The sequence below is a fragment of the Aulonocara stuartgranti genome, assembly GCF_965226115.1.
Source record: "Aulonocara stuartgranti genome assembly, chromosome: 12".
NCBI classification, from domain to species: domain Eukaryota; kingdom Metazoa; phylum Chordata; class Actinopteri; order Cichliformes; family Cichlidae; genus Aulonocara; species Aulonocara stuartgranti.
Window position 1 is genome coordinate 26,532,244 of NC_138948.1, and position 27,885 is coordinate 26,560,128.

Genomic DNA, 27,885 nt, shown 5'->3' on the forward strand with positions numbered 1-27,885 from the left:
TCAAACGACAGTGTGTTTACTTAAATCCTAACGTGTCGATGGAGAGCCATCAGTGGAGCCAAGAGCTGACAGTTTAGGTCATCAAAGAGACTTTACTACTAGCACTGCTCACAAAAAGCCCAAACAATAGCAGGAAGGGGCTGCAAGTCTTCAGGAGATGAGCCACACACAAAGATCTTGAAGCAGGATTCATTAGACTGGCGCTGAGGACGGGGAGAGCTGTCCATATCCTGTTTTTTACCTCCCAGTTAAGCGGTGATGGAGGCCTGCATGTGCCAACACCACTAATGACTCAAAACCTATAGGCCGCTAACACAATCATTCAATACTGCCTGAAATGGAAGTGGCGTAGACCACACACGCCTGGAATCAGACATGTGTGTTGGCAACACCAACATGTCATCATTAGCAGTGACCAGAAATGATGCCAGCGACTGTGTGTTTGCAACTATGAACACAATGCTTTGTTAAGAGCCTCCTAACACAGAGGACATCCTCCACATATGGTTGAGGGAGCCTGGCTCCAATACTAATCTGGTCCCACTGTTTATAAAATAAACAGTCCCATGAACACTAACCTACAGCCTGCCCAGTCTCCCCACTCCTGCACCCTCAACTCTGCATCTGGATGACCTCTGACCTGGACTGTTTGAACTGTGCTTCCTGTCCGACACGATGTGACTATAGCATAATGGCAAAATCTGTACTGTAGGCACTTTTCATGCACCGGTGGAGGGGATTACCAACATATCCTCATGGAGATGGCACATGTGGCCCTCCCACACATGATTAAAACAGGGATGCAGTCCAGAACTTTGTCTCACACCAATATCAATCATAAAAGTCAAAAAATAAGTTTTTAATTTAAAAAGAAAAACGTGTTTTCAGGATATGGATGCGAGGTTAAAAACGTGCAGGTAAGCATGCATTTTCATAAAGCTCTTTATTTATTGGTGTTAAATGAGTCCTAATTGGGAAACCTTTGCCTGTAAAGACAACACCACTACTTTTTCAAAACAAGGCTGTTCATGCAGACATCCACACACAGACACCCCCGCCCTCTCTTGCTCGGAGCCCTGAGCCTGCTAGGCTCACTGGTGGTGGAATGAGACGAGATAAGCCCATGGTTGGCCTCCATCAACACATGAGGCTTTCCAAAGCGAGTAGTGTTACAGACAGGCGCTCCTCTGGGGCTCAGTGGGAGTGGGAGTGGACTGGGCTGCTCAGATATTAGTAGGTAGCTAATCTGCCTCCAGCCAGCTTGCTGATGCCCACCATCTGTGTCTCTAACTCATCACTCACAGGCCAGGAGGCTCTGCAGGCACACACACAAGTAAACAAACACCCAGAGAGAGCCATTTAAGAGCCAATTCTCTACCTGGCTCGGTTAATTACTGATTATCAGCGCCACCCAAAAAGCAGAGGACGGGAGCCAGTGACAAGGGGTAAGGGGGGTAAGGAGGAGGCAACTGTGAACAGGGGCACATTAACTTCACTTTGCTTCATCATCATCCTCATTACACAGGGAATTTGCGTCAGACATAACTGCAAAACAGCTCAATCAGGGATCAAGGGTATAAAACAAACTATTGCGACAGACTTAATTACCACCAGCCGCGAAAAAGTCAGAAGACTCGAGGAGTGTCGGGAAAAATGTTGCCGCCGGTTATGCTTCATTTACTTGACGAGACTTCACAGTCATAATTGTAAATGCCCCTGGCACTACTGATCAAGGGGATGTAGAGGGTTAAGAGGTCAGGAGGATGGGTGCAGGGGTGGGGGAAACTGACGGAGATTAACTGAACTGAAACTCCTCAAGGAGTATGACAGCCACACAGGTGCGCTGCACTTACCCCCCAACTAACCCCCACACAACCGTCATTTGGGCCCAAAATGTCCTGTGGGTGTAGCAGGCAGGTGATTAGCAGATACAATTACTATGCCTCACTTACCTTTTAGCCACTGACCCATACGTTCAAATGTGACTCTAAGCTTTTTAGAAAGGGCTCTTTTGTGTTTCAGTGCAAAGAAGAACATCATCTAAAAGTTTGCAGACTGAATTATTTGGTCATTTTTTTGGTCATTTCAGTAATTGTTAATTTCACCTCTAATCTATCACTTGAGTTCCTTGTTCCTTAATGTATTCTTTCAAAGTCACGTGCACTGTCTTAACCAAATAACCTCAAATGGTTTTAGTTTTTTTAACCCAAACCCCCACCACCACCAACACCACTAATCATACAGTCCCTAAAGCAGTGCAGCACGTCCACTGGGAGTAACTACAATGAGAACTGTGATGACATTTAAAGCACTTGCTAAATGCACCCATGTGAATTTTGGGGTGTTATTCTGCGGTAACGTTACCCTCTAAGTATTATCCATATCTGTAGCCACCAAATCTCTAAATACAAGCAGAATTATACAATGGAAACGCTGCAAGTGCCAAAACCGCATTTTAATTTTTCTGGCAAGACTCAGCTTTCTACGTGACAGGAAGGCTGAACCTCCAGGCATTGCTCCAGACTGAAAACATTAACACTCATGCATGGGATTATTTAACAGTAGTCTGTATTTAGGATGGTCCAAAATACCACACTGGAGCCAAAAGATGGAAAATATTTGCAAAGCTGTCTCGAAAGCGGGCTTTAAAGTTTCCATCCAGAAGAAACGTGCAGCACCAGGGAACACACTCAAGGTGATTTTTACTAATAATATGCTACATTACAGGGGGAAAAAAGGGCAAGTAATGCCATAATGCTGCAAGAGGAAGATAAAAGTGAGGGCTTTTCCTTTGGCTAATGAACACAAGAGGTTCACACAGAAAAACCAACACAAGGATGATTCAATTATCCAACTACTAGCTCAGGAATCCCCCTCCTTTGTAAATACCTCTTGCACAAAGAGTAATGTTTTCCCCTGGTGCAATAAATAACTTTTTATTCCCACTGCCACGGAAAGTTCACCTGTACAGACAATCACAGCGTCTGCCCTCATATTTGTTACTGCGGCCTTTTAATTTGACCTGAACCTGCCTGTCATGGTCCATCAAACGTGGGAATCGGATACCTTAGGAACACAGGCGCCTTTGCTTTGCGTTATGGCCCGCCACCACCTCCCAGAGCCCTAACACATTGATTCTGGGAGGAGAGAGAAAGTCACCCGCATCACATGAATCAAGCACTGTGACAGGGGTCCGTTAGGTCTGGGATCACACGGAGGATCACAAGTCTCTCTTTTTATTTCTCTCTCTCTCCCATCTGTATTAGCTGGGGATGAGAGGCACGGGATGGCCCTCTAAAGGCATATATTTCCGTTGATGAAGAGATAAATCAGATCATTTCTGGAGTAAGGAAGGGAGCACAGAGAGAGCCTTCTTGGTCATTCCCCTTTGAGATGTAAATAGCACGGTGGCACTGAAAGAGGGCCAGGTGTCTGATGCAAAGAGGGAAAGCGTGACGGTGCATGCATTCCTCAGGGACCTAGAACATTAACTGTTGCTGTGCCTTATGCGGGTCAACATCAGCAGATTCTATAATGGTCCATAATGGCCTTGCTGGAGTAATGCAATCAGAACAAGTACCCCATGTCCAGTAAAATTATAATCATGTCTACACATGTGTGCATTGATATTTAAACAATAAGAAAGTTAAAGTTTCCCAGTTATGAGGAACCTCTGCATTCTGCAAAAAACTACACTAAACCCTGAAGACCAGAGGTCAACAGCTGCAGGTCACACCTTGCTGGACGATTAAAAATGAGTTAGCACGCTTTTTGGGGTCATCAAGACAACAATTTGACAACTCTTTAGAGCCTGGGGGAAAAAAACCTTCAAATGTCCCACACCTTAAAGGTGAAGAAAAGAGGTCAAACTGTGAATTAAGAAAAGAATGGCACCCTGTTATTAGACTTAAGAGGGGGCCTGAGTCAGTCAAGCTGCTGAGAAAGCCTGACAGGAGAAGGGTCGAATATGCTGGACACACATTCCTACAGTGGCTTTACAATCTTTCTTTCTTCATACTTAGACAAATAGACAACAAACCACAGACTCCCAATTGATAAGATTTTGTACCACACTGTTGTATCTGAGATGTCAGGGTTGACATAATGCAGAATAACATCGTTAAAGGAAAGGAAATTTATCACTGGAGAGGATAAATCATCATATAACACTAACACTATGCCAGATTAAATGTAGTTTATCTTTATTGTTGTAAAAGCCTCCTTAAACCCCATTCCAGTTCAACCAGGAAACTTCTGCTTAAGCACACTTTCATCCAGTATAACTCCAAAATTTGTCTTTTGGTTTTTAAATATATATTTTTTGTATTCCTTTTTTGCAAAATCTTGATATCAATCTCCTATATTTACTTTTTATGTAGCATAGTTTACATTACATACTGGAAACCTGAGGAAACAGCTAGCCTGACTATTAAAAGCAACAGAATAAACTTACCAGCATGTCTTTCACTACTAAATGCCTCGAAACCCCTCATGGCAGTGTTTTGGGGGAAATAACAAGAAAAAACACAAAACATACCATTAACTACACTAGCATTTTTAAGCTAAGCTAACAGGCTGCTTCGCAGTTACACATTTAGCATAACCACACTGACCTTCAGAAAGAAAACAAATACACTGTGAAAAAAATAAAAACATACAGACAGCCAAAAATAAAATAATAATAGTAATTTATGTAAAATATTTGGTACGTGTGAACTATTACTTACCCAGTGTCGTTCGGAATTGTGCTGCCTTTAGGGGAAAGTGAGGAAGTCAGATGTGATGCCCAAAAAGTTGTAAATTAGTTGTAAATGACTTGTTGGTCTATAGTCTGTTAAACATATGTATAACATAGCTTTCATGAATGACATCAAGTCATGCCGAGCCAGAATTAAAGATATTTTAAGTGGCCAAAAGGGACCGGATTGATCACAATCATACTGTAGGTACAAGTCATGTCTTGACCGGTTGACTACAGTCCATTTACCAATATAAACACACAGAAACATCATAAATCACTTTTTGGCAACCTGGCCTAAAAACCTGCCAAATCAAACATACTAAGCTGCCCGTTTCCACAACTGAAGAATTTATTTTGGTTATCCATAAAGCACGGATCTCAAAATTTCAGCTTACACAGAAATAACTGAGACGTGTAACAGTAAGTTGAAATTTTTATGTAAACTGAAATGCACTTAGCTTTGCTAGGCAGATTTAAAAAAAACAAAAGACAACTTACTAATAAACGATAATTTGGCCAGCTTCTTAAAACACACCCAAGAACTTTTTGGTTCATTGTTTTTGAATCATTCTGTGAAATAAAATCAGTGGCCTATAGGCATGTACATCAACTGTTCTTTAAAAAATAAAATAAATAAATAAATAAAATCGTATGTAACAAGGTTTTTTCCCCACTTTTCCCATTGATTTGAAGGCTTTTTCTCTCCCGACGTAAAACAAACAGCAGTCAATACCTGGTTGCAGAACAAATTTATTCATAAGTAGAGCTGTCACATCACTCTCAAACGTGGCATTTTTGAAAAAAAAAAAAAGTAACGCAAAACAGTATTTAATGTAACAATTGACCTTGTGCTAGTGCAGCATTAAGAAAAAAAAAGAAAAAAGTGGAATTAATGGAGACATCTTAGATCGCACAGGGCATTCGGCTTGTCACTCACATACAGGCAAACTTCTCATTTCCAAGAGATGACTCTGGTCCGCCATCTGCTGGTGAACATGGGACATTACATACAAACAGGTCTAAAGATCCCGGCGTTTAATAACAATCTAGATTGACAGCAATCATATATGCAACACAGCCACTTATCTGCAAGCCTAAAACTCATGCCACGGGAGTTCTGGAGAGGATCTCCTTTTTAAAACCTAGTAGCAACAGTAACACTCTTAGAGTGAGAAAAAGCATTTTAGTGGCAAAGGTTCCCCTGAAATTTTTTTTTCCCCCTAGTGTTACAAATGCTGATCAAAAAAAAAAAAGAAAAAAAAAGAAAAAAGAAAAAAAGTATATATACACCGTCTCTGACTGCAAATGACATACATAGCTACCTCTGTAGTATCTGTAACTGCATGACAAAAAATATAGCAGTATACACTGAAAATACAGTTCATTACATATTTTTTTATATCGTATGTACACAAAGAGCATTAAATTATAATACGAGTGAAATGTGAGGATTTGCGGCACAAGCAACTAAACTATTGCATAAGGGGAGAGTGATCGCTTGATAAATGTCATCTTTTTATATCCCCGCTGCGTTTTATAACTGAGCTGAGCACGCGCTTTATTAGCAAAGACTCTTTTAATATTAGTTATGCACAAACACATTTTACACACGTGCACTTGTGTTTCTCAAGACTCCCTTTACCATTGTATTGATAGTTGAGAAAGACTAGGAATGCCACCAAAATAAAACTGTGGTGTTTTGGAGGGAAAAAAAGAAAAGACAAAGAGCCTCACAATCCATGCATGCTACCGCATTTCCCCCCAAAAATACAAACAGCTACAGAAATCCCAGTAAATCCTTAAATCCCGTGATCCCTCGTGACTGCACAGAAAATGAGCCTGGTCACATGCAGGGGTCGTAGATGGTCTCAGAGTAACAGTCTTAATTTGCTTTGGAAGCTCTAGCAAAAAACAAACACCCAAAATACAAAAATGAACCCAACACCTTAATGGTTTCACATGTCCAAATAGACCTTAAGCAGAGCCAAAAGGAAGGTCAGCACCATTAGGTGATTTGCTTCGTGTGCACAAACACAATCAGGCAGATTTGCATTGGGTAAGAGGTGGTCTTCAAAATGATTAGCTTTTAAGAAGGCAGGAATGTGTCATACAGTGAGGAAAGTCCAGTGTTCTCCACTCTGCTGCCTGGGAATGACTGGTGAGCCGAAGTGGCTGGAAGTGCCTCACACAGTGAGAAGAGGAGCTTATACACAGCTAAACAGCAGTTCAACTGATTCAGGAAAAACAAAGAGATGTTTTTGTTTGTTTTGCATAGCAGGACACACACACACACACACACACACACACACACCTACCTATTACTCCATGTTTTAAATTGTATTTAAATAACTCGCGCTTGTTGGAAAAGACTTCCTTACATTCGCCACTTCAGTCGCTAAATTTAATACAATTTTTCACTGTGAGAAAATGTAATCTCAACTTCAGAGAAGTACGCTTGTACCTACTCCCAATTTTACTGAATCCCATCCTCGCTGTGGTTGCCTCTCCTAAGAGCATGTATACCTGCAAGGCTGCCCTCTAGTGGAAACCCCCCTCCCCCAAAATGAAATACAAAGACTTGAGAGGCTGAAATGTGTGGCGCGTGCATCAGGAGTTTACATCCTCTGCTGCACATTATTACAAGTGAAAACGCATAAACTGCAAGAAATCCGGCACCTTACTAAGATTACCGAACACTTGAAATACACTGCCCTCAGTAAAGCAGTAACTTGTCTCCCTTCCAAAAAAACAATACTAAGACTTATGGTCTAAATAAGAGAATCAAGCATTAAGAGGAAGCATCCGTCAGCTCTGTAGTGACAAATAGCAAAAGCATTTAAGTAGTTTTATACATGGTAAAGGTGCTTTAGTGTATGCTGTTAATATCAAAGGCAAACTTGTGTGGAAATGAGCAAATGCATACAAATATTAGAAAAAAAAATAGGTTATGCTGGCCACTCAGAGACTTCGGCAAGGCTAGCTGGTTGTTGACGGAAGAGTGCTGGTGCTTCGTCCACACCCACACACACACTTTCAGAGCTACAAGTATGTGTCCTGCTCTGTGCTGCTGAGGCTTTGTGTAGATCGCTGAAGAGTAGATTCTTTGGCAGAGGGGAGGTCTGTAGGAGGTGTTTTCTGCTCTCCAGCTGAGTCCGTTTCAGTCTGCGCCGCGGCCTCTGGCGTCACACTGTTGCCTGGAGGCGGGGCAGGCGGTTCTGTGGATGACGATTGAGGGTCACTGAGAAGAGGGTAAGGATTGGGAATCTCCTCTGTGGGCTGGGATTTTTTCATGCTCTTCTTTTTCTTACTCTTCTTCTCCTCCTTGCCCTTCTGCAGCTGTGGGATAGTCTGAGGCACTTCAAGTACAATGGTGGGGTTCTGCTGCAGGTCCTGACGCCTGGGTGGCTCAGCCAGCATGATGATCCGAGCGCCGTGCATTCTTGGAGGCGGTTTGAAATTGAGCTCCCCGCGGTTCTTCTTCCAGCGCTTGAGCTGGGTGTGATGCTCTCGTTCCACGTCTCGCGCCGTCACCGGCACCTCGAGAATCTGCAAAAGGAAAAATCAAGTCACCCGGTCACTGCTGTGCTCACATGTTCCTTCCATGACTGGCAATTGTACTGAGACTGTGAACTTTGTCTGCAAATGCCAAATGACCGCCACACACAGTCAAGCCGGCGCTACATATAACAGGGGGTATTGTTTGGGAAGACAGACCCTCACACAAAGCTCGATACAAGGAACCAGACACCATGCAGCCAGCACTCTGGTCAATTTGTCTGTGTGTCACTTTAATTCACTCTCTCAGACTCACTGGTGTTCTCTTGACTACTTGTAGGAACATTTATTGTTCCCTCTAACTCCTCCCTCACAATATGACACAATGCTGTTTACATCACTGCCGAATAATCAGACACGACTTCTCAATAACAAAGTCAAATCACATGTTTAGAAAACATTGATATCAGCAAAGTAAAATAAACTCTGTTTTTAAATTATATTTTCCTTGATTCTTGGGTAGCCTCACATGACTAGGTAACTCGTGTGATGAGAAGCATGATATCTGGGATGTAGTTCCTCCTTGAAAGAGCAAACTAAAGGACAACTAGAGACCATCTTTAGGCATCTATACGACTCGCTGCTAGTGCAATACCTTCAGTTTTTGGAGACAGTTACCACATTCAACTCTAGGCCTGGATTACACTTCTAGAAGCTGCAAATCAAAGATCAGAATCACTGGCAGGACACCGAGGACATTTCAGCCTGAAGGCAAAGCAATCTGGGAAAAACCCCTTACCTCTTGAACAAGGAAACCCTCCTGCATGTATCGAGGCTCTATCGCCCTGAGAAGCTCCATGGTCTCATACTGGCCTTGGCAGGCCTTAAGCTTCTCACGAGTTCCCAACATGCACTTGAGTAGCACCAAGCCCACTCGGAAAATTATCTTCACTCCTAAAAGGAGGAAGAAGGAGCCGATGAGTCAATTTCAGAGTAAAGACGCTCTATGAGGCACCGCTGCAGATACATACCATCGCAGAGGAACATGTCCCAGACGCGCAGCACCGATGCCCAGGGTAGGGTTCTGGAGAAGGCACACATAAACCATTCAGTCATGTAGAGGATGGGGTCGATCTTATGTTTCTCCAGATGCCGGAAGGCTAGAGGGGAGACGCGTCGCAGCAGGGCGAAGAGTATCTCTCCATCTAACTGTATAGCTTCCTGAAAGAGGGAGCGGTGGGGGACACTAAACAAAAAACGTATTGTACTCTGCATTGCTGGTGCTGAAATGAGATATGCACATACACGCTCATCTATTAAATTAAACCAGTCCTTATTTCTACACATTGTTTTCCCATTATGCACGACTACCCAGATTTTGCACTTATGAGGAAACATTTAATTAGCAAACCTTCTTTCATAACATGGAATTCATAACTGCAACAGAAACCAAGAGGAGGCAATTATTACGCAAGAAAGTTTACTCAAACAGCTTACTGAGAAAATAAGTCTGTAAACAGCCCACTGCCTTCATCAGAAAACCATAACCACAGTGCCACTGCGTCACACACACACTGTGGGAAACAAAATACACATTCTAGTTTTGCTGAGCAAAAGGCCTACAAGTAGGTGTGCACAGCTCTGGTAGCAGTGGAGTCAACTGAGGCTATATTCTCTTTGCATTTCCAACACTGAGCCATATCATCATGAACGCTTTCAAGTGTTTCAGTCTCACCAGGCCGGGACTGTAGTAACCAGGAAGATACTTCTCACAGATCTGGACCAGCCCCCAGAAAGCATCCTGTAGAATCACACACACATACACACAATGTAAGGGTAGTTCTTTGTTATACTTAGAGAGGCATTCCAGGGGTCACAGAGAAGCTGGAAAACATTAGAAATGTTCTCTTAAATACAAGATTTTCTAGCCATTCTACCCTTATGAAGCACTCGGGCCCCCTTAGGACACTGGCCAATTTGGTGTGTATAGTGTTATTGTGTCACACAGTGTGGTGTCGAACCAAAATCCTTTCCCAAGCAACTATCCACAATAAAAAGCCATCTTTGCAACACCCCGGACACTTATTTAGCTGGTAATTTACTTAATTGAAATGCTCACCAGGACAGAAAACTGCATGTATATATAACCACCACACACATCTGATAAATCCACTTCAAAGTCTGCTCTCTCTCTTATGTCTGAAGTTCATACTTTAGGTTGTGAGGAGAATTTTCCTTCAACATATTAATTGCTTAGTGCTTTTAATGACCACAAGACTTTCCTCAAACTGAGAGTGTGTCTAAAAATCACACACCATGTCTAACTAAGCTAAACTGAATAAGTGGAATTCATGATTCCATTAGCTGATACTCTGACATACATGCAGAGACTTAATCTGTGGAATGATAGGATTTTTCCAGCGACGCTATCTGCCTCGTTTTTTAGTTCAAAATTTCCAAACCCTTTTACAGTCATCTTGGCTGCTATCATAATCTCAAATTCGATGTATTATTTATACTATGGAGCAGCTCTGGAAATCATCTACAGATTACATCATTTGTACACTCAGTCCCTCTGCAGTTCAGCTCAAAAATACTTTCCCGAGGTCACAAACTAAAACTGAGCCTTACAAAATAAAAGAAACAGCACTATTTCTATTTTCAGTGTGGATTTTAGTTTTAAAGACCATAACAAGTCTTCAAGTGTTCAGATCATCCACACCAAGGGACACAATTTATATGGTGAGTGATGGTGTGTGTTTGTATTGAAGGCAGTTCGTACCTCAGCAGGCATGTGCATAAGCAGCACTGCAGCAATAGGAGCCTGGGCCTGGCAGTATCCCTCCTCTGGTCTGTAGAGAGTATAAGCCTTAAGAACACGGAACAGGTCCTTCTGCCTGCACACACACACACACACACACACACACACACAAACACGCAACATTTTAGCATATTCAAATAAGATGCAGTAAACAACTCCCGTGTTGTACGTCACATTGTGGTAGACTGCTCACCCGTGTCCTCCCCGTGACACAAACATCTCGTGAAAAGGAAACTGTCGATGGAGGTCTTTCTCAATTACATCAAGCCATTTGGGGTCTCCCGGCTGGCTATCCAGCTCCTGACAAAAAGAGCATGGGGGACATGAGAGTGAGATCTCTTTGTGATACGGTATAAGTGATTATATTGTCTTTAAGTAGGAGGACTACAAACCCCTGATTCTTTTTTATAGGATTTAGTGATCTCAGCAATAAATTAAGTTATTCATTCACTATAAAGGTCAGTGAATTGTCTAACCACTGCATGAACAGAGGCTAGTTTTAAACTTTATATTTGAAAAGATTCAAGATCTGCATCATTATTCATTTGATGCTAGCATGCATTTTGAACACTTAACCTGAATAGAAAACAAACCAAACAAAAAAGATCAATAATAAAAACTGCCATTGCTCCAGCTCTTTGGTAAAAATATCTGGGTTCTCACTCAAATGAGTAATGCTTGTGGATGACCACACTTTCAGTACCAATTTCAAATGAAATTTAAAAATGAAATGAGCTCAAAGTAGAGTTTAAGCAGAGATGTGAGGAGGAAGTGAAAGAGGAAGCTGTCGGACCTGAAACTTTCCTTGGTTCTGCTCTCTCTTCACCTTCCCACCAGACAGGTAGAGCCATGCACGGCCTCTGAGGGCAGGAGGAATTCCTTTCTGGCAACGCAGCCTCACCTGAGTCACAGAACAAAAGGGTTTCCCAAATAAAGCAATATACCAAAGGACCATGGGAGAATGTAGCTTGAGAAAAGCTAAGAGAGGCAATCTGGTGCGCAGATACAGCAAATGGTTTTCATCAGAGCGCTTCCACTGGTATTTGTTCCCTTTTTTGAATAAGTGTAGTTTTGTACTTAGAAACTAACAACTTACACTTAGGATGCATTGACTTGTAGCACTGCATGCACTCTAAAAACTCTTACAACCCAGTGATTTGACTTCCTTCTTTTCAGCAATGAAAATGGCCAGTTACTACTTATCTAGATCACCAATTTATTTGGCAGATGCAAGATCAGAATTTGATCAAAGATGAGCCAAAATTTGGGGATATTCTAACATCTGAGTCTCTTATTAGAGCTTCACTTATACATGTAACATTAAAAACATGCCACGTGATTTATATCTTCAGGATGCAGAAAACAAAACATTATCTCCAAGGGGGCGACTACTTAAGGTGCATAGAAACATAAACAGAAGTCATACACAAACACTCTACCACCTGTGACTCAGGGAGTAGAGCGGGTCGTCTTCTTATCGGAAAGTCAGACTCCTCCAGTGTGCGTGCTGGAGGAGTATCTTGGGCAAGATACCGAACCCCAAAATGATCTAAAGACATCCAGCAGCGTGCGAGTGTGTGGAAGGGATAAGCATAGAAAAAAAGCTTGTTGCTGCAACTGTAGGAAGAACATTATGACCTTCAAAAGGGCCAAAATATACTAAAATGAATGCTGCAAAACATGACATTGATAAAATTTGATCTCAACTCGTGCCATCTCTCCAAGTTGAGGCTTTGCAATCTTTCAGCAGGAATCACAAACAGGTGTTGTCGCAACAGATTAGCTGACCCGACCTTCACATTTGAGTCCTCTTGAGACTTTTGACTTGACTTGCATTGCATTACCCTTTCTGAGCACATTTGTTTGCTCTAAAGCAAAGCTGGCACACTTCCTCAAGAACATTACAGTTCCTACTGTACAATTATTATCAATCATGGGGGCACAATAAAGGATTAGAAACCCTGACCTTTATTAGTACATGTACAGCGAGAAAAGGAACACTTCTCGCCGCTAAATTAGCCGTTTCTGTCATGTACAGAGCCACTTTTTGTATTCCTTTTGAAAGAGAATCATTTTATATGAAGCCAGTACAATCCCACCCTGAATCTGAAACCGGTAATTTGTCATACAGTATATGCAGTGATACAGTGACGGGGTTGTGTCCTGGCTTGCTGCTGATTCATGGGTGTGAGGTTAAGTTGCAGCTTTACGTCGATTCGCTGAGAGCATTTCACACAGAACCAGCTAGACAAGCGAAGCTGCAAAACAAAGTGTATACAAAGTCTGGTCCTTGTGCAATCATTTGAGCGTTACCGTTTGCTTTGTTTGATCATGTGTAAGAGTACCTGTGATTGGGGGGACAAAAACAAAAACTTCCTAGAAACGACACAATACAATTCAGCAAACCACCTTCAGAAACTCTTAAAAAAGAAACTGATCTGGTGAGCTTCACATGGCTAACACCATGGAAGGCATACAACCAAGCCACATGTTTTATGTAACTGATTTAACACCTGGTGCTGACCTTATTGAATCGCTTGATCATCCACTTGTCCCAGTGGTTCAGCATGTCCAGCCACTTCACCTCTCTTTGCCTGAGCACCGCTGGAGGTATATCCTGAGCTCTGGTTACACAACAGGAGGGAGAAAAAAAATTACAAAGCTCAAATCATTTTTTGCGCTTTTTTGCTTGAAATGACAGCAAACGACACATCTTCTCTTCTTTTAGCACAGAAATAATTAGACAGGTGACAAAAGTTTGCTTGTTTTTGCAATAAGGCAAGTCTGAAATAAGCCTCCAAATTGGCCCAAGCTTTAAAAAGAAAACAATCTCACAAAGACAGTTTATCGTTCTGCATCTACCATCAGATCTGTGTGTGTGGCCATCACTCATTTGCAGTCAGCGAACTATAAAAGATACAAACTCAAGACCTATTTAATGTCAAAGCTCTCTGATCTGAAGGAGCTGCAGTCAGGATAATTTAACAGTAAAATATTTACAGGCAAGGAGGGAAGGGGGAGTCAAGGACTTTACATTATATTTTCAAACAGAAAAAGAAAACGTAAGCAAGTATAACCTACATTAGGAATTGTGGTCTGATGCTTTACTATGGTATGTAATTATCTCATCGGCACAAGCCTGTAATTGCAGGGCTGAAACGTCTTCAAAGAGCTCTTCTTATTTAAGACAGGCCTCTTCTGGTAACAAAGTGCAGCCTATGTGTTGTAGATCAGTGCAAGACTATACTGCAGCTTCAGCTCCCAGAGCCTTTAAACAATAAAGAGATACGTTTGTTGCCAAACAGTACAAGCTAAACACTGACTATCTACAGAGCTGAGCCAAAAGAGGCCCTCAGCTAAAGAGGCACCAAGAGCTGCGGCTCCAAGCCTGCCAAAACTCCACAAGACAGGAAACTCCCAGCCAGCCGGTGCTTGCCATAACTTTCACCCACTCCTTCCACTGTTTCACTGCTGTCATGCAGGCTTTAGACCCAGCACAAAAAGAAAAACGAAATAGATTTCTTACAAAAGAAAGAAAAGAAACTGATCTAATCTGTATTGCCAAAAGGCCAGAGATAAATTAAATCCAAGCATGACACAGACAGCCAGAAGTGCTCGGTCAGCACCCCCCCACCACCACCGCAAAAAACTGTGTGACAGGCTAAACGAAAAACAATTTAACATTACATGGTAGAAATAAGAAGATTAATACGACTCGTTCAATCCTCATCTACGCGTTTACTGCTTGTGGTGACTGTGGCAAACAGAGGGTAATAAAAAAAAAAGAAAGAAAGGAAAAAATAGAAACAACACGGTGCCACGCAGCTGGTTGGGAGCTCTGTTTGTCTGAGGCACATAACAACACCTGCACAACTTGTCATCACAACTAATGGACAACAGTAGGCTGCAAATTTACTACCTATTATTATTATCATTATCATTAAGCATGGCAAACCAACACAGATGGCCTCAGAGTTAAAGTAAACTTACGTGTCCTCTGAGTACTTCTGCGCCCCACCAATAAATCCATATTTATCCGCCTGCCTTTCGCTGGCGAAGCCGTTGATCTCAGAGTCGGATCCCAAGGAGCTTTCGTCGTCAATGTGACTGCTGCTAAGAGTCCTGATGCTCCCCGTGTCCACAGATCGACGGCCGTTTTCCATTTTGTCCATGGTAGCATAAGAAGAAGAAAAAAAAACTAGCCTTCTAGCCGGGGCAGCTAACGTCAGCGAGGTTGTGGACAACCCAGAGTCAAATCTGCTCCTGTGCATATGCAGTCGAGTCAAACTGCACCGACGCCATGATTTCTGGGCGCGAGTTAAACTTTCCAACCGCTGTTTTGTCCGTAAATCTTTTCTAAGGGTGTGCTCCAACCGCTGGGTCACATTAAACTGGTTATGCTTGAGTTAACTTGAATGGGTTTTCCCCCAGTTTTAACATTAGCCAGCTAACTCTGCGTTGCTAACGTACTAAAAGTTAGCCTTAACTGCTTGTGACAACAATCCCAAACTATTTCTACATTGACCCCACCTTCAACGAACCGCCGCTACATTATTGTCTAGTTTTACATAGTTAGCCGATTACTTACTAAACCACCTGGTTAACGAACTAGTACATTTTGTCCTCGGCTAGCTGTGGCTTGGTTTTGCCGTCCTGTCATCCCACCCGAGAACACTATACGGATTTCTACATCTCCTAGTATCCCAAGCCTACCGCCCTCGCCTGGGCTTTAACATCCTAATGTTACGTCTGCCCCTAGCGGCTGCAGAAGAAAGAGGAAGCGAATCCCATGTCTGCTCTTTTCTGTGAGCACATGTGACCTGTCCTAATCCATGTCATGTTGCTAGATTTGCAAACGCAGCAGCAACAAAACCAGACCATTTAAAACTCCTTTATTTCAATGAATGAATCTCGTGGGCTCTACATGTTGTTACAAATTACCACTTAAGTTGCATCACAGAGAAGAAAAAGACTGAAGCAAAAGTGTGAAATCATGACTGCCATCCAGAGTATTATCCTTTTAACCTTTAAGGAGGACACGTTGTTTGCACACAATTGTATGAAAAATGCCATATAATGCAAACAAAAATTAATTTTATGACACAAACAACAACAAAATAAAGCAACAAAAAAATCATGTCTTCTTTCTGCAAGGATGGCTCACTTCTTTCTTCCACCTCTCTCCTTCAGTGCCAGATGAATGATCGAACCGTTGCTCATGTTGTAGTAAGCCAGTGAGTTGGAATCCTTGATGAAAATACCCTGAAAAGGAACCAAAAACAAAACAAAACAACAAATTAATAAATCAGCACTTTATATTAATTAATGCAGATGAGATCAGACATTCCAACAAAGCCATGAGCAAATCTTTACCTCATACTGCAACTTCTGTTTTCCTGCCGGCATGCCTGTAGCTTCATGGATTTTGACTTTAATGACAGACACCTGCGGAGACATTACATTTGCACATCAATAAGAATGCTGTGTGTGAGAAACGACTTAACCTTAAAGAGAGAAAACAAACCACATGTTGCATACCTGGTCTGTGACTGGGACAGTGAAATTCAGCACCTGGCCATTCAGCTTCCATTCACTCTTGTCCTGCATGTTAGGAACCTGTACTTTAACAGCCACTGGACCCTAGAGACAGGGAAAAGATTCAGACACAAAAACAGATGAAACTACATATCCATGTTCTACTAAGTAGGTTAGCTGTGTTTATCTTCAACTACCACAGCTGGAAACAAAGCCCAAATTACTACCATGTGCACAAAAAGAACTTTTCTTTTTTGCAGATCTTTAAATGAATCTGATGGTCACACAAAGTCCCAATCCAGTCTACTGAACCACGAGAGTGATGTGGTAGCACTGGTAAATTATAAATGTAACGTAACACCTTTTCCACACTTTATTGATCCAACAAACCTTGTTTCTACGAAGGAACTCCTCCTCCGGAATCAGGTTATCCTCAGTCTTCATCTTCTTACTGACAGGCTCATCCTCATGAGGTGGGGGTGGGTGGATAGGTGGTGCTGGAGCAGCACTTGGTGGCTGTGGCACAGGTGGAGCAGGAACAAATGCTAGAGGAAGGGGAAAAAATAAGGTTATTTGAATTTAAATATAAAAATAAGGAAGGCTATGTATAAAAGGTTTGGTTACCAAATTACTCCAAGACAAGTAATATTTTCCCTAACAATGGTCATCTAGTTGTTTCTCATAAGCGCTTTAACCTTATAGAGTTGACGGATGCACAGGCATGTCCAGAACACATGATAGATGTAAGATACTATAGCTGCTATGGTATCTTACATCTATAGCTATAGTAGCTTACATGAGTCATGGGATTACGTGCAGACTTTAAACTATGTTCCAGTTTTTTTAAATTGTCTTGATAAGTATGATTTTATTTGACCTACGATCAATAATTTATGGTATGCTTTTGCTTGAAAATGTGATATTCTCCCCCCACACGGAAGCTGGTCATAGACATTATTAACACAATTCATCATATGGAACTGATTACCCTCTCACTGCGGCTACAGAAGGAGAAAGGAGAGAGACTTTGGGAACGATGGGATCGTTATATGTCAAGAGACTAGAAACTGATACCTCTGTGATGCAGAGGGACAGCTGCGAATTTGTTTGAATGGAACATGCACCTGTGTAATATGTAATATGTGTAAGTAAAACAAGGCGTTGTGTATTTTGGAATATGCGAACATATGTGACTATGTTGGTTTCCCTTGCCCTCTTTAGTTCTGTATGTAAAATAAGATGAAAATCAATAAAGAGAAAGTATTAAAAAAAAGAAAAAAAGAAAATGTGATATTCTAAGGAAAGTGCTTTCAAAAATAAAAAAAATTAAATTAAAATAAAAACAAAAAAACAACACCCTACTGGTGGAAAAATATAACACATCAACCAATTAGAAAATTATATGGAACACGTGGCATTTGGTTGCTGAGGAGAAGTTCTTGGAGCAATGGCAAAAGAAAGAACAGTGACACCGATAGCAAGATTTGAGAATTGCAAGCCAGTCTGGAGTTTAAAGGTAGTGTGTAGTCAGGAATAATCAGTGTTGCATCTTATTGTGACACCTGATTGTTTTGGAACAACTACTTACAAAACAATGCCTGAGCCATTACCTGCATTTTATCTAATTCAAGAGCAAAATCAAAAGTAGTAAAAAACAGCCACTATACCCTTGACCCTAGGGGGTTAACTTACGGGCTGGAACAACCATGGGAGGTGGTCTGGGAGCCATGATGTGAGGCGCAGAAGGCGGCATGGGAACCACGTTAATGCGGGGAGCAGGAATCATGGGCGGCATTGGGGTAATAACTTGTCCTGGTGCAAGACGCACCACAGGAGCCACAGGTGGTCTCGGAATTACAGGTACAGCAGACAAGAGAGTGGTGCGTACTGGTGGTGCCACCTGTTACATAACAACATTACGTGATAAGAAGGTACAACAAAAAGCATTCAAATGTATACAATTACAATTTTAACTTACAGAGGGTGGGCGAGGCACCACTGTGACAGGGGGACTAGGTTTAGGCAAACTGGGTGCAGAGGAGGGGATGGGTGGCTGGTGATGAATTTCACTTGGCTTGCTAGGGCCAATTTTCTCTTTAGTGTCATCTTCTCCCACCAGTCCTTTGGCCTTGTGAATGGCTTCTATCTGCTCTTGCAGGGTGATGTTGGCCTGCGCTGCCTGCTGTGTACGAGCCATGCTTCCAGAGTGCCCATCCCAGGTAACCTGAAATGCAAAAGAATACAATTATTATTGTTATTATTATTGTTAAAGACAGTTTTATAAAAGCTGCAGTTACTCAGTGTTTTTACCTTCTCCTCTGGCTTTTGGATTTCTTCTTCCCCAATCTTTTTACCGATGGCCGTCTCTTCCACACCGAAGATATCAGTACGCCTCTCAGCCAGCTGTTTCAAGCTGCTCTCGATATCCAAACCAGGAGCATAAACTTCATCCTCAGTCTGTCTGTCTCTGATGCTGCGGTCTCTTTGCTCCAGCCAGCGTGGATCTAGCAGACCGATACGCATGTGCTCTGGCATCTTACTGGCCGGGATCTTCTCACCGGTAATGGGAGAGATGAGGTACTCGTCTGGAACTGCAACTGAAGGCTGAGGCTTGGATGCTGTAATGAAAAGGTAACATTAGTTAAAAAACAAAAACAAACAAATTGTACAAAGTAAAAACTTGCTCACATAACGAACAGTGTTACCTTTGGGGTCGTAGTCTTTGCGAATGATAACCTGATCTGGAGTTGGAGGCAGTGGAGGTGGCATGGGGGTGTCCGGTGGAAGTGGAGCCTTCATGCCATCATCCTCATCATCAGATCCCTAAAGAAAGCAGCAGGGGATGAATCGATTTTGTTACAAGATCTTAAAGTTTTCTTCTTTTTCTTTCTCCAAGCAGTGGGTTAGAAAAGATGCCATTTAATTAAAAGAAAAACATATAGTATCAAATCTATAACTGGTCAGACACAAACAGCTTGCAATCCGCAGTAATTAATTACTCCATCAGTTCTAACCTCATCCATGTCCTGTACTTGTGTGTCTTGATCAGGCTGTGAAGGCTGGCCTTCACCCCTATCCTCCCGCTCATCATCTTCACCATCGCTCTCCACTTCCATCTCTACCTCCTCACTCTCTCCAAACTTCTCATAGCGCTCCTGGATCAGGATGCGAGCACCGAGCTCCTCTGGTGTGGTAGGTGGTGGGAAGTGGCCTAAGGAATTTGAGATGCCAATAAAGATTAAATGATTGTACCAATATTTACAGGTGGGGGTTACTATTTAAAGATATAGTTACTGTGATTATAATTACCTTGTTCATTAGGCTGGAAATCCACTGTTTCGACCACTACAAAGTCATGCCAGTCAATTTGGGCATATGCAACTCGTTCTTTCTCCCTTTCCTCCTCCTCCTTCTTCCTCTCGCGCTCCTGGTACTTTGCCCATTCAACACGGTACCTTACCTGATGGTTGGACAACAGGACATATTACAACCATGGGAAAGAGCAAATGTAAACGGTTATTTTGAGAAACAGTCACTGTTAAAATAGAATACCTGGTCCATAACCTCTTTTGGGTTCTCTGCTTCCTTCTTGAGTTTGGTCAGTAAGCCTTTGGGAGGGATCAGAATCTAAAGGATTAAAGTCGAGAATCAATATAATGCTTAGAAAGTTTAGAATCACCACTTGAATAAATACACACCCAGAGAAGACCAATCTGTTAAGTCACCTTAGTATACTGCTCCACCAGCTTGGTGAAGTAATTGAAAAGGCTGTGCTGTGGTCGCAAAAAGTCAAACTGGTAGTTCCTCTGTTCCTTCTGCATGAGCTGAGTGAGAAACTGGCGCCCGTTGCGAGCAACAAACTGGGCAGTGAGCTTGACAACATCCAGGTCAAATGCTGAGATTGATGGAGGATCTGCAATGAACTCAAACTCAGGGGGAGGTTCTTTGGGGACCACTGTCTCCTGAATCACCTGTGACTGAACCTAAAAAAACATGTAAAATATTAGTCAGGGTCAAAGACTACCAGACCTTTTTTTTTTTATTAAAAAAATAAAAAATAAAGTGCAAAGTGAAGTTCAATGACTTACTTTCTGAGGAAGCTGCTGGGACTGTTGCATAGCCTGCTGCATAACTTTGGGCACAGCTGCAGATGGCTCTTGAGCTTTCCCCTCCTTAAATTCATTGACTTTGTGGCGATAGTAGGCATGGTAGGGGTCATTCGGGTTGAGGAAGTTAAACTTTGGATTGTTGATCTCATTCTGACGGATTCTTGCCTCAAATTCAGGCCCGTTCCTGTGAATTGGCAAGAATTAGTTATGCCATATACATGAAATCCAGTTACCATTACATATTTAAAAAGCTGCCACATATAAAATAACCAACCTTGCAACAAAGCTGGCTGTCTTGTCAACAATGTTTCGGACCTCGGGAGGTGGATAAATGATACCAACAATAGGTTTTGTGGCTGGCGTTTCTTCTGCTGTTGAGTCATTCTGTTGCCGCAAAAGCACATTTGTTAGTTAGAATAAACCAAAGAAGGGTTAGATGAATAAATAAAAGAATAAAGTAAAAACAACAGTGGTCTACTTAACACCCACCCGATGTTAAAGCTTTTCCAACTACACCAAGTAATATTTCCCCTGCTCTACTACAATTTACAACACTCAAAGCATAGACAACATTTTGAAAAACTTTAAATTTCGCTACAGTAGTCCACACCATACGGTAAAAACTACCAAGTGCTGTGATGAAAGTGGGTCGGTGAATTTTCTACGTGAAAAAATGTGGTACAAGACACATTGATCCAAATATCCGTTTTCAATTTAGCAAGTGACAGCAAAGTCTCAGCAATTACCTTCAGGTTCGAACTGAGATTTTAGACGTCGTGTGTAGATTTACCATCACAGCTAACTACGGGCTAGCAAGGTTTAATGCTGCGACCTCAAACGTTTAGCGAAAGAAAAAGAAATAGACGCTAGCTGTTCGCTAAATTCAAAAATCAAAGAGACAGTTCAAAGTATAGAAAGACAAAAATTAACCCAGTTCACAAGTTAGCCGACAAAAAGCAAGCAGTATGTAGGCTACACTGCTGGCATTAGCTAACTAGCAGCGGTACCCTTACCTTGTTGTTAGCCTCCGGCTGAACGATTTGAACAGGCCCAGGCGGCATGGCTGCGACTTATTGTAAAACTGGAAGTAACCTGCAAACACAAAACCAACAAAAAAACCAAAACGTATTTTAAACACTACTTTTTAGCACATGCTATGTCAACAATAAAGGCTACAGGAGCTAAAAGCTTAAAATTTGCCGTGGTTAAACACACTTACTACGTCGCGCTTTCGTTGACCCAATGGAAATGAATTACTTCCGGAAATAAACCGCACAGCATTGTGGAACTTGGAGTACTTTTTTTGGACGTTGCCAAGGAGATACGGTATCAACAGACTGCACAGTGTTTTTCAGAGCTGTGTCATTTATAAAATAGTTTGTCAGACATGAGTCAGTTGCTGGGTAGTCAGGACTGTATCGAAAGCCTCCGAAAAGACCTGGTTGACCTTCAGGGAGCGATTCTGGACGTGTTTTCTCGAACCGGACCGCTCCGCTTTTCTTCCTGGAAGTTCCCGGACAAGCACTCCTGTAATCTAGACATGGTAGCTCTGCTAGAGCAGTATGACTTTGTGGATGGGGAAGATGCGTTCAATCAGCACTCCCACATTGTTTTACTGGAGTTGGTGGTTGACAGGTAATACATAACAATGACAATTTTATTATATAGCACATTTACATGAAAATTCATGTGCCTAACACAGAAAATTAAGAAACATAAAAATGTTAGATGTTTTAATATTGCTATTATTATTACATGCACAGTGAAAATAAACGCGGTTTACACTGTACAATGAAATTCTTATTTTGCCAGTGTCCCGTTGGGCCCATGCCTTGTGGATGTTTGCAAACAGACCTGTACAAATTAGTGCAGTAGCAGATAATGATAGTACAGTAACAGCCAACAGTAGTGTTGGTGTGGGAGCGGGGCAGTGCTGATTGTCTCATTCAGGAGTCCGATGGCCAACAGCTAGAAGCTACAGAGAGTATTAGTGCTTGATTTCAGGCTCCTATAGAATCTACCTGAGGGCAAAAGTGTGGAGAGGTGGTGGGTGTGTATTGTCTCTAAAAATGTTGTGAGCCCTTGGTCGTGTAAATGCCGTGTAGTGATGTGAAGGCTGCTCCTGTGATGGACTGTGCAGTTTTTATCCCACGTTGGAGATCCTTCCTGTCAGTGCAGCTTCCAGTACCACTCTGTAACTGAGGTGGTGATGATGCGCTCAACTGTACGTTGAGTTGCAAAAAAAAATGCTGGAAAAAATGAGGATTTTAGTCGACATGCCACTTTCTCAGCCATCTTAGGAAGTACAGTCTTTACTGTGATTTCTTGAGAAACTTCTGGATGTTGTGAGATCTTCCTTAATGTGTGTCCCTTGGAATTTAAAGGTTTTCACCCTCTCTACCTGTCTCACAGATGTCTGCTGTGTGTATGCTGCTTTATCCTTCTCTTCACATAAAAAAATCAAGAGTTGTCGGTCTTATCTGCACTTAGGAAGAGATTATTTTGCTGACACCAAGCCACCAGTCCTGCCATTTTGTTTTCTATATGCCATCAGTGATCAGCCTAATGATTGCGGTATCATCTGTGAACTTTATAATGCTGCTGTTTGATGAATAGACATGAACAAAATCATTGGTACCCTTCTGTTGAAGGAGGAAAAACTCACACTAATCACTGAAATAACTTGAAACTGACAAAAGAAATAATCAGCAAAAATTGACATTACATTACATAAACACAAAATAATTGTTAAAAAATTTTCTTTCCCTCCCTCTCTGGCTGAACAAGACTGCTGCTTCTTGTACAAAGCTCCAGTGCTTACATTGACCGACTGAGGGGCAGCCACAGGAGAGAACAAACGCCACAGAAGGGATGCCTGTCAGTTGGTCTCATAGTCACAAACTACTGGAGTAATTTAGTTCAATTTGCCAACATAAAGGTAGGCAGACTGCTTCATTTTAGTGAAGGCATAATTAAAAATAATGGCATAATGTTGCCAGTTAACTGATAGATCTCAGTGCTTTAGGTTGTCTTTCCTTTCTTAGGAGTCTGAACTCAGTAAAAGGCAGATGGAAAGAAACAGTGATGAGACAAACACTGCATCACCTGTCTCACCTCAAATGAGCTCAAGAACCAACTTTTGCAGCCGTTGCTTGTCTGCTTGGTCTTCAACGAGCACATTTGAAATTTCCCCACAGAATCTCACATCCTCCAGTCCCACCCACAGCAGTCCATGCTCTCCTGTGTTTAGCAGTCAAAACAAAAGCTGCCAGACTGTCGAATCATCACTCATTCCATGCGATGCGTGTCATCAAGTGCAAACTCTTTTGAGAAAGACAGGAGACGCTCTGGTAGACCTGCTTCAGAGCGAGGGCCTGCCCTCATCTCTGCAGCCTCTCTTAGCAGCTGTGGATGACTCTCTGGAGCTGGGACGCATGACAGCAGGCGATGTTTCCCAGTGGGCCAATGAACAGCGCAGGGACACGCGCAGGCTGGAAAAACACCTTCAAGATGTGCGCTGTACGGTGCAGCCTCTTAAAGACAGACTAGCAGCGGCAGAAGAGGAACAGAAAAGATTCAGGTCCCAGCTGGAAAGAGCACAAAAAGACTTCAATCAAGAGAAGGAAAAGCTTCAAATAAATTCAGTCCAGCTTGAATTTTCGCTGCAGAAAGCACAGAGAGTCATTAAAGAAACAGAGAAAAGGCTGCATGAGGAGCAACAGCAACATAAGAGGGGTGAGTGAAATTGTGAATAAACATGATGAGAATTCACTGGAATCACTTTTCTACTTTCACATTTTTGAACACAGACACTATGTCCTTGGAAGAGATGAATTTCAAACTGAAGGAGGAAATAGCATTGCAGCAAAATACCTTAAAAGCACTGGGTAAGACACGCACCTAAGATTAATCTACAACCTTTCTTTCATTTAAAAAAAAAGAAAGTATGTTTTGCAGAACACACACAAAATACATATTTATGCAGGCTAAGCATTTTTTTGTGTGTTAGAACATGAAAAGAAAGGACTGCAGGAGAGTCTGAACACCTTACAAATAGAGGAAGAGGCCTGTTCTAAACTGCAGCACAGGATCCAGCAGTTAGAGAGTCAGATCTCCGACATTCAGCTCCTGCTTGATAAGGAGAAAGCCAAGTACCAGAGTGCCTGCCGTCAGCAAGAGGTCAGCATCACAGCAAGCACCTGATTATTAGTTGTTTTCCACTGGGCACTGTGACAGACTCGCTTATGTGTGAGTCACACAGCAGTAATCAAATAGATTCATACATGTGTTGTTTGGTTGTGAAATCCAGTCAATGCAGGCAAAGCAGAAGTCTTTGTTAGAGAGAGTCGACGCTCTCGACGAAGAGTGTGAAGAGCTGCAGAAGCAGCTGGGGGAGAGAGATGAGAGGCAGATCGGCCTACAGAGTCAGCTGCAACAGATGTCAGAGGAGAAGGAAGAACTGCGGGCTCAGCTCACTCAACAGCAGGTAGATCAGAGCTTTTAAATGCACTTTACCCATAGTAATACCCAAAGAAGACATGTTTTAACCAAGTAGTATATGCTCCTATATTTTTTCCCCATCAGGACCTGTGTTTGAAGCTCCAAAATGAGAAACAGACCCTACAAAAACACACAGATGAGCTAAACAACTGTGTGGATGAGTTGAAGGAATATGTGCAAGCTTTGAGAGAGAGGGAGAGGCTGTTGGTGGCTTTCCCAGAGCTCAGCCCACTGGCTCAACCACAGAGTAGGCCGCTATGAATCACCTACTAACTAACATTACCTGTGTGTATTCAAATAAATGTGGCTTTGCACCTGTCAAGCACTAGTTGACTGCGGCTATTAATACTTCAGAAAGCACAGAGTGCTAGTTTGACAGACTTGGAATTATAAGATCACAAAAATGACCCAGTGCATTTGCAGATGAAAGAGACAGTAAATCGGAAAAATCAGTGCACATTAAAGTATTGCTCTTGTCTTCAATCTTGTCATTTTTAAGGAATATTTCTCATTTTATTCCATGTAAAAAAGGTACAGGAAATGTGCTTCTGGATATGCAGCAGCAACTGCAAGCAAATAGCATTCGTATAAATGTTTTGGAGCAGGAAAATTCCACCCTTCTTAGAAGTCTGGAGAAACTGGGAGAAAGAGCACAACATAATGCAAGCAGGGTAAGTCATTAGGTAGGATTCTTGTGATGCTACATAAATAGAAAACACGTGAATAGACGTATATCATGGATGAATAAACAACTTCAAACAGGGTTTTGTGGTTGTTTATTGCTGAACATCATATATATGCATTTTTAACAGGAAGCCTCCACTCAGCAGACACACACTGCTTCTCTGCCCAGCACACCAACGGAAAAACGTCCAGCGTAAGTATTCTGCTCTTTAGATTAGTCTGAGTGATACTGTGCATCCATTGTTGCCTTCTTCTTTGCTCCACAGGCAGAGCAGTGATGCAGCAAGGCTGGGGTACGTTAACAGAGGAAAGGAAGCAGGAGGAGGAGAGAGTGGTGTGGAGTCAGAGGATCGTGTATCCACCTCCCCCTCGTCCATACAAATCCACCTTCAAACACTCCACCTCAACACAGCGTGCACTGCTGCTAAAAGCCCTGCAAAAGTACACAGCCCTTCTCAACTTTATCACTCCCGGGCCTGGAATCAGAGGAAAAAATGAAACAGTGGAGGTGTGAGCAGAAGCTGTTTTTGCAAGCAATATACCTCGTTAAGAATTACTGGCAACAACTACAAGTGCCTAATTTTCTTTCTACGTAAATTCTGTTTTTTTGAGTTTGTGTGATTACATATTGTCATTATGTACAGTTATGGCAGTTAATATTACAGTTAAGATGGATTGCTCCATAATAAACACATTATTAATAAAGACTGTTTTTCACCGCTGTTAAAATAGGGCAGTTATGGCCCCTGCATATTAGGTTTCATGAAATGTGATATGCTTTCTCAAACAAGCCTGGATGTATCTGAATGGATAGCCTTCCCTCCGGATTGATCACATGGTTCTAAGTAAATAGGTAAAGTACCTTGAACGTCACAGAGACAGATGTCAGTGTCATTGTTTATGTGCTTGCTGACAAGGATGTGGGAGTTTCCAGGGAAACACAAGTGCTTGCTGGTTTCACTGAATCCCTTCTGACCTTCAGGTCAGTCCCTGCAGTGTAAGCTTTCAGTAAAATTGAATTGAATAAACAATCGTGTTAGTATAAACACTGACCTTTTACCAGTTTTACCTGAATGGACACATGACCTGTCATTTCAGTCACTTCACAGACAGCATGTGACCTGAAGGTTAATCCCTAATTGGCTTAACTATAGCTGTGTAATCAAGCATATAATTTAAGGTAATTTTAAGCACTTTCAACCAGTGCCATAGATGTCACTGAAAGTCATCTCTAATGCTATGCTTGACTAAACATTTCATTCTTATGAAGAAAGATATTTTGTCATTCCAATGAGCAGTTTGCCATGAATAAATATAAACTATTGTTTATTTAGCTAGTATATACATATGTAAAAAACAACAACAACAACAACAACAACTTCAATGTGCCTCTATGATCTAATGGAAAATTTGTGCTTCACCTCATTTAACCTCAGTGTACTGTTGGTGTGTAGCTGTGACTTTCTTGAATAAAGAATGAGTTTGTAGTTTTGAAAACAAACTAAATGTGAATTGTGTTCAATGTCACGATGCAGTCTGTCTTCATTATCAGGCTGGTGCCCACATGACTGCAAGAACTGAGCTCCCTATGGCTGAACAGCCAAAGATTATATCAATATCAAGATTATATAGTGACGAAACGTTTCTCCCACAAAACGCTACGTCCAGATGAACAGAATCAACTTTTGGAGATCCACCGTAGCATAGTTAGAAACCATTTGTAGGCTTAGGTTCTTCCCCAAATTGTTTATGCTTTGATTTTTCCTCCATTTCATAAACAATCATGTCAGTATTGCTTACTGATGTAATTGTAGTTCTTATCTTGTGCTTTTGGCTGGACACAAGCATTCATTGGCATTAGTCATACCCACTTGCCTGGTTCACCTCAGATCACACTCAGTTCATTAAACCTAAATCTCACTCTTCAAGTTCATTTCCTGTTTCTGTTGGCGTGCCCCAGGGTTCGGTATTGGGGCCTCTTTTATTGATTATTTACATGC

The 27,885-nt window shown here is 41.9% G+C and overlaps 5 protein-coding genes across 7 annotated transcripts in view; 2 read left to right on the plus strand and 3 right to left on the minus strand.

Annotated features, from left to right (window-relative positions):
- aplnra (apelin receptor a) overlaps nt 1-4,960 on the minus strand; it is a 52,285-nt gene extending 47,325 nt beyond the window's left edge. For 2 of the 3 annotated variants that reach the window (XM_082553867.1, XM_082553871.1), the window contains exon 1: nt 4,454-4,715. In XM_082553867.1, coding sequence (XP_082409993.1) covers nt 4,454-4,459 — 6 coding nt within the window. In that variant the 5' untranslated portion in view covers nt 4,460-4,715. The other variant, XM_082553870.1, reaches the window with a different exon arrangement.
- A 513-nt stretch (nt 4,961-5,473) lies between these two features.
- LOC309718527 (TBC1 domain family member 10A-like) lies at nt 5,474-15,806 on the minus strand. Its single transcript, XM_082553865.1, has 9 exons — nt 15,048-15,806; nt 13,582-13,681; nt 11,851-11,958; nt 11,251-11,357; nt 11,019-11,133; nt 9,972-10,037; nt 9,268-9,457; nt 9,036-9,190; nt 5,474-8,287 (listed from the first exon to the last, which is right to left on the minus strand). The coding sequence occupies exons 1-9, from the start codon at nt 15,326-15,328 to the stop codon at nt 7,781-7,783; spliced, it is 1,629 nt and encodes a 542-aa protein (XP_082409991.1). The 5' UTR covers nt 15,329-15,806; the 3' UTR covers nt 5,474-7,780.
- A 127-nt stretch (nt 15,807-15,933) lies between these two features.
- sf3a1 (splicing factor 3a, subunit 1) lies at nt 15,934-21,998 on the minus strand. The gene is made up of 16 exons (XM_082553863.1): nt 21,921-21,998; nt 21,715-21,793; nt 20,976-21,085; nt 20,681-20,885; nt 20,318-20,575; nt 20,145-20,219; nt 19,902-20,052; nt 19,607-19,803; nt 19,298-19,415; nt 18,903-19,210; nt 18,571-18,816; nt 18,285-18,492; nt 16,983-17,137; nt 16,596-16,697; nt 16,431-16,502; nt 15,934-16,319 (listed from the first exon to the last, which is right to left on the minus strand). The coding sequence occupies exons 2-16, from the start codon at nt 21,760-21,762 to the stop codon at nt 16,218-16,220; spliced, it is 2,355 nt and encodes a 784-aa protein (XP_082409989.1). The 5' UTR covers nt 21,763-21,793; nt 21,921-21,998; the 3' UTR covers nt 15,934-16,217.
- An 87-nt stretch (nt 21,999-22,085) lies between these two features.
- LOC309718529 (coiled-coil domain-containing protein 157-like) lies at nt 22,086-22,340 on the plus strand (the record flags this gene model as incomplete). The annotated part of the gene is made up of 1 exon (XM_082553873.1): nt 22,086-22,340. The coding sequence occupies exon 1, from the start codon at nt 22,089-22,091 to the stop codon at nt 22,338-22,340; it is 252 nt and encodes an 83-aa protein (XP_082409999.1). The 5' UTR covers nt 22,086-22,088.
- Nucleotides 22,341-23,553: 1,213 nt separating this feature from the next.
- LOC309718526 (coiled-coil domain-containing protein 157-like) lies at nt 23,554-27,333 on the plus strand. The gene is made up of 9 exons (XM_082553864.1): nt 23,554-23,639; nt 23,727-24,436; nt 24,511-24,588; nt 24,711-24,880; nt 25,011-25,187; nt 25,286-25,448; nt 25,733-25,872; nt 26,014-26,078; nt 26,152-27,333. Exons 2-9 carry the CDS (start codon nt 23,770-23,772, stop codon nt 26,381-26,383), a joined length of 1,692 nt encoding a protein of 563 aa, XP_082409990.1. The 5' UTR covers nt 23,554-23,639; nt 23,727-23,769; the 3' UTR covers nt 26,384-27,333.
- The last annotated feature ends 552 nt before the right edge of the window (nt 27,334-27,885 follow it).